Consider the following 6,280-nt stretch of genomic DNA (forward strand, 5'->3'; position numbering starts at 1 on the left):
AATTTTACCGGTGTGCGATCGAGAGCATCCTGACCAGTTGCATCACAGTCTGGTATGGGAACTGCTCAGTGGCTGACCACAAGGCACTGCACAGGGTGGTGAAAACTGCCCAACGAATCACAGGGACACCACTTCCTGCTCTTGCGGACATCCAGAGGAAACGCTGTCTACGTCGAGCTCGCAGCATTCTCAAGGACTCCTCTCACCCTGACCACGAACTGTTTAACCTCGTCCCCTCCGGAAGGCGTTTCAGGAGCCTCCGGACAAGGACCACAAGATTCAGGAACAGCTTTTTCCCTAAAGCTGTCTCCTTGCTGAACTCTGAAACGGAAAATTATTACTAAACGGAAATTATAGTTAATTTGAAAATGATATTAAAATAAAAACTATTTTAAAAATTCAAAACTATAATATGCTTGCTGCTGTGAAAATGAAGTGTGTTGTTCTGCACGTGTAATAAAATAAATGTATATAAAAATAAGCCTTATTTCATGCATTGTTGTTTTTCTAACAAATGTGTATGTGCGTAAATGTACATAGTTTTGTTCATTTTTATTCGTTTATTTACTTTTTTTGTTTTATTTTTGGAAGAAAAATATGCCTTTTTCGAAAACCATTTTAATCTTACTGTTCTGTAGTTTTTATGACAAAGTGGTTGGTTGTGCAATCATGTATAATATGATGAGTAACAGCAAGACAAACCCATAATATAAACAGGTATGTGAATGTAGCATGTGAAACCAGTAAACCTGAATAACTAGTCTCATACCCAAGAAAGGCAAAGCCCAACATTGTTTAAAGATATTAACTTTAGAACAAACAGAACTTTACACCCTTGCATGCTTTGTGAGAACGGCTTATCATTATTCACACTTACTCTAGCTGTTTAGCTGTTTCAACTAATAACTATGTAACTGGTTCCACTGAATTTTTATATTCAGTCAATTTCTGACTTACCTGAATTGTTATTTTTTTTAGTTGGCTCGACTTTTACTGAACTAGTTTTATTGTCCATTAAACTAAAATATTTTTATTGGTTGAACAATATCTCTGTTTGTATTTTAATTTTAGCTTCGTGTATTTGCAGCTATTGTTTATGTTCAAACAGCAACACACTAACTAACGTTAAAGAGTGTAATCGCAATCAACCGCCCCTTTAAAAACTCAAACTGACCAGGTTGCATCTGAAAACTTGCAATGCTGACAAAGCACCAATGAAACCTTTGGCCTCATCCTGATGGAGAAATAAAAGCACAATTTATCTAAAAAAAATGAAATGATGGCTTTTAAATCATTTATAATGTAACAATACCAGTTAGTTAAAATTGTGATAAAACAGAAGTTGCAACCATTTTTGTTGTTGTTGATTCCTAGAGAACTGACTGAGATGCACCTTGCTTTGATAAAAGCCTTGTGAAAGGATACAGTAAACAAGACCAGAAACACTGTTTGTAATGTGGCTGGTTGCCACATTTAATGTTGTCTTTTAACTTCACAGAATAGTTGCAAACATTTGCACAAGCAAAAACTAATTTTATAAGCCTGTGTTAACTTTACATTAGGCTACATGTTTCAAAGATTATGCTAAGTCGTATTCAGCAACATGGCTTAAAGAAAGACCACATAATCTCTTCATGCTATCTTTTCAATTAGCAGAAGCACAAAAATATCCTACAACATGGCACAATTAAACCTAAAATGAATTATAGTAACACAGCTTTTGACATTGTTTTATGGATTAAAAAAAATGAAAGACCACATTCCCTTAACATAAACAGTTCATTTCCCTCAGACATAGTGTATAGCGCTCATTCAATGGTTTATATATGTTTTGCATTTGTGAATTATCTCAATATTGATTTGTTTAAATTTGCTTAGTCAACTTTGACATTCTGAATGTTGACTAGAATTGAAAATAACCCTTCATGTAATGTTTTTAAAATACATTTTTGTAGACTTAATGTCATCTCAACTAAGCCCTAGCAATAAAATTAGTTAAACTTAAGTATGTTTACCCTTCCAACATTTTGCTGTCTATTTAATATTATTATTAAATGAGCTTGAGTTCAACTATCAGCCAACATGAAGACACTGACACACACACACACACATGGAAACCCGAAACTTGACAAGAAACACGTGAATGTCCCAGTTGCACAACAAAATTACAAAAGAATTAGCCCGAATGTCTACTAAACATTGCACTCAGTAAGCATTTGTTTTATTTATAATAGTTTATTTGAATTTGTTTGCACTGAACTCTACATTTCAAACACCAAATACATCTCCAACACTTAAGATAAAGACTGCAGGCCTTTCTGGAAAAATGCAAGTATATAAGTATTTCTGATAAGTGTAACTATTAGTATGAAAAAGAAATAGTCCGTAAAAGTGAGCAAATGCACCTACTGTATACTTTCAGCCCCCTTACTCATAGTCAAACATATGCTCACAGCTTCACAGCTTCAATAGCTGATGAAAATCGCCTGCTCTGAGTGACGTAAAGCCTGATTTTCTGGATATTCTGTGAGACAATTCTTAAACTGTAAAATGCGAACATTTAAGCACACTCCTGACAGTGATACAGCCAGCATATCTAGAGGGAGGAAATGTTGTTAACTAAAACTAACACACCTGAATCTGAATCTAATCCAAAATTAATGAATCCTGTGCATTTATTATTAGCTGGTGCTGACAAAATAAGTGTGTTCATTAACATAATAAAGCAGCACATAAATATTTACATGTATTTCTACACCATTTCCCTATATCAAGAGTTCTCTACAAATGAATAAAAGAACACAAGCAATTATGAAAAGAGCTAGTTTAGAGCAGGAATATAAAATTAAACAAAAGTACAAGAATCTTCACTTAATTGCTAGGTCATCCATAAGCAATGATTTATTCAAATAAATAATTGCTTATGGATCACAAAAATCTCATATCAAAAGTAACAGATCATATAAAATACAATCTATTTCATAAACATTGTAGTCTGATAATGGAAGAAAACCTGAAGTAACTTTAATTGAAGTACCAATCATAGAGATCATGAGCTTCTTTATAATGTCTATATCGTGCTACATGGTCACAGGCAGTGCAGATAGGAAGAATAAACTCTTGTGTCTGTTGTATTAAATGAGGACTTGGAGTGAGATGTTTCCTCCAGTTAAAGTACTTGCGATATGCATCTTCATCCTTGTCCAGATGAAGCAGATATTCGGCTAGTGACTTTGCGTCTGGGAAGTCATTGACATGAATGAAGGACTCGGCGGGAACAAAGTTTTCATAGTTTCTTCTCGGAGGACCCAACACCACAGGGACGGTCCCCGCCGCGAGCGGCCCGTTGATCTTCTCAGTGATGTAGTCCTTGTGGACAGAGTTTTCAAAGGATAGGTAAAATTTACAGCTGGCCAGGGTTGGATAGTAATCATTATAATCCAGGAACCTTGCATAGGCCTTTCCGAACAAAGTCACTTTTATGTATTTGCTGAATTCTCTGTAAAAAATGTTCCTTGTGTCGACACCAGTTGAGGGATTATTATTACTCACAATCCAACACACCAGTTTGTCCTTTTTGGGAATCACAAAATCCTCATTAGGTTTTTTATTGGTCATCAAGCGCAACCGTACGGTAATATCAGCATCCTGTCTGTAGCTGAGAGTGAGATTGAACAGGTTTTCCAGACCTGGTATCCTTTTGGTGTTGGTTGGTGATTCCACATGCAACCAAATCCACCTCTGGAACGGAGGACGGGGAGATGGAGGAAGGTTGGACAGATCCCAGCTGATGGCTTTATGAAAAATGATGACAGCATCTGCATCGTTGTAGAGAGCTCTATCATCCGTCAGATGACAATTATCAATATTGTAAAACTTTTTGCAGTCACTGAACTCAAACCTATAATTTTCAGGCCAAACCCATAACAGAACTATAGGTTTCTCCTCTGCTTTTTCAGTTACAGAGTTGTTGCTCTTGGCACAGTTGATTTGTGATTTTTGATCTGGTCTAAAAATTGGAGGTGGACAATTTTTTGAAGGTGAGAACCAGAAAAACATAACGCCAAGAGAGATGACTCCTGCCATCGTCACTATTACACCCCGACGCAACAGCGATTGGTCATTTGTGTTTCCCATTTTTGACCTAAAAAGAATAATTGAAGACAGTTTATTCACTTTTACACAAAAAAATTAACAAAACTCTTCAATAAAACTACTGTAGAATCAGTTCACACGTTTGTGAGAAGCAAAAGCTACACAAGTAAAAGTTAAGCATTATCTTGTAATAACATATAAAGTTGAGACTTTGCCCATTTTAGTCTTATAAAAATATATCCAAATGATATTTTTTGAAACAAAGTACTTAATTCAGTTCCTCACCTGATTAAAAGAGAGAGAGAGAGAAAAAATCTGTAATTTGGTGTCCTTTATACAGACAAACACCGAAGAGAGTTTGCCTTGAGGTTTGTGTGACTAAAAGGAAGTGCCAACGGTGGGAAAGAGTTACGACACGAACCAATCACAATTCAGTATACAAATATCACACCTGTAGCTGAGGGGGTGGAGTTGATCTGTGTGTGCTAGTGTTATGAGATTTTCGGTTTCTGTGGGCGGTGGATACATGAATATTCAAGAGTTACGTGTGGAACCAGATGGAACTGAGGGTTTCAGTTTTCCTTTTTCAGTTTTTTTTTTTATTTTAATATCATTTTCAAATTAACTATAATTTCCTTTTAGTTTTAGATAGTTTCATTAATGGTTTTGTTAGTTTTAGTTTAGTTTTTATTTTGTGAACACATTTCTATTTAGTGTTTATATTTTTTAGTTACAGTTTTAGTGATTCCACACTGAACAAAGTTATAAACACAACACTTTTAGAAGTGTTTAAGTACACTCTAGTTTAGCAGAGTTAATGGAACACTTCCAGTGTAGACCAAGGTAAGACATTTAATGTGAGCAAAGTTGAATGTTTGGACAGTTCACAGCGAACTCTTGTGTCTTTTAACCAAGGTTTTCAGAGTTAGGCTACTAGAAAGCTACAGGCAATTGAGTTTGTATTCTGCAGGACAATAGGCTTGTTTGAGATGAGCAAAATCTGCGCAGAACCGATCACCGGTGATCAGCGCGAGATGCATGCCGGTTATAAATGTGTCCGAGTGCGGTCCGCCTTGCTCTGATGTCATGCTGACGTATGCCCAAAATCTCTCGCGAGGGCAAGGCGCACGTGTCGGATTCTGCTGTCGGGCGCAGTTGCTCTCCACCGACTGCGCTGAGCAAAAGCACGATGGGAAACGACTCGTTTACGACACAGCTTAATGCTCATTGGTTTAAACAACAGTGGTGTACTGTTCTCTTTTAAAACTCTAATATCATGTTTTATGTTATGTGTGAATATTACCAAACTGGAATCTGGAAGTGCGATCTCTGAAAGTGACGTGACATTCAGCCAAGTATGGTGACCCATAATCAGAATTTGTGCTCTGCATTTAACCCATCCAAAGTGCCCACACACAGAGAAGTGAACACACACACACTGTGAACACACACCCGGAGCAGTGGGCAGCCCCTAAGTCGCGGTATTGAAGGTGGAGAAAGAATTGCACATGCACTCCCCTAAAAAAATAAAATAAAAACATGTCTGTATTAAAGAAATAAATATTGATAACAACTTTGGTATGTAATTAAATGGGTGTCTTGTTCATTTTTATTTATTTTCATATAAAAGCAACGGAACTTGAATTACATCCAGTATTAGCAACATTGTGCCCGAGCGTGAATCCCGCGATAGCCATCTTTGATCTCACAGGTGTCAGATCCACTACGAGAAGAGAGATCTGTCCGGCTTGCTTGCGCTTTGTTCACTCCTCCTCTCGCTGCAGCCGCCTACTCTCGCTTACATTTCAGGCGAGTCAAGGCGCATCTCAAACAAGCCTATTCCCATAAAGCCCCTCTCGGCAAGCGTCGAAAACATCGCGCGACTGACGCTTTCTCTCGTTTTGGATTTGTTTTGTACAGTCAAGACGGTGCTCGTGTCATGGACTCGAGGTGGACGTTGGCATAGTAATCGTAAAGCTACTATTCTCTAAAGTCAGCTCATCCAAAAAAAAAAACAACAACAATAAAAATAAATTAACTCACTCTCAGGTTGTTCTCGCGCGTCAAGCACACTTATAAACGTGCATTATTATAATTTCCCATTTCAGATTTTATATTTATTTCCGATTACATTTCCCGCGTCTTGCTTTTTAAATGCAAAAAGACATTCTCTGTGAGAAGAATA

General features: G+C 37.0%; 1 protein-coding gene across 1 annotated transcript; it reads right to left on the minus strand.

Annotated features, from left to right (window-relative positions):
• Positions 1-1,443: 1,443 nt before the first annotated feature.
• Positions 1,444-4,510, minus strand: LOC127976046 (4-galactosyl-N-acetylglucosaminide 3-alpha-L-fucosyltransferase 9-like). The gene is made up of 2 exons (XM_052580150.1): positions 4,381-4,510; positions 1,444-4,144 (listed from the first exon to the last, which is right to left on the minus strand). Exon 2 carries the CDS (start codon positions 4,135-4,137, stop codon positions 3,025-3,027), a length of 1,113 nt encoding a protein of 370 aa, XP_052436110.1. The 5' UTR covers positions 4,138-4,144; positions 4,381-4,510; the 3' UTR covers positions 1,444-3,024.
• Between the last annotated feature and the right edge of the window lie 1,770 nt (positions 4,511-6,280).

The sequence above is a fragment of the Carassius gibelio genome, chromosome B17, assembly GCF_023724105.1.
Source record: "Carassius gibelio isolate Cgi1373 ecotype wild population from Czech Republic chromosome B17, carGib1.2-hapl.c, whole genome shotgun sequence".
NCBI classification, from domain to species: domain Eukaryota; kingdom Metazoa; phylum Chordata; class Actinopteri; order Cypriniformes; family Cyprinidae; genus Carassius; species Carassius gibelio.

Bases quoted from the DNA above. Each gene is read 5' to 3' on its own strand.
- LOC127976046 (XM_052580150.1), bottom strand. From the start codon at position 4,137: ATGGGAAACACAAATGACCAATCGCTGTTGCGTCGGGGTGTAATAGTG.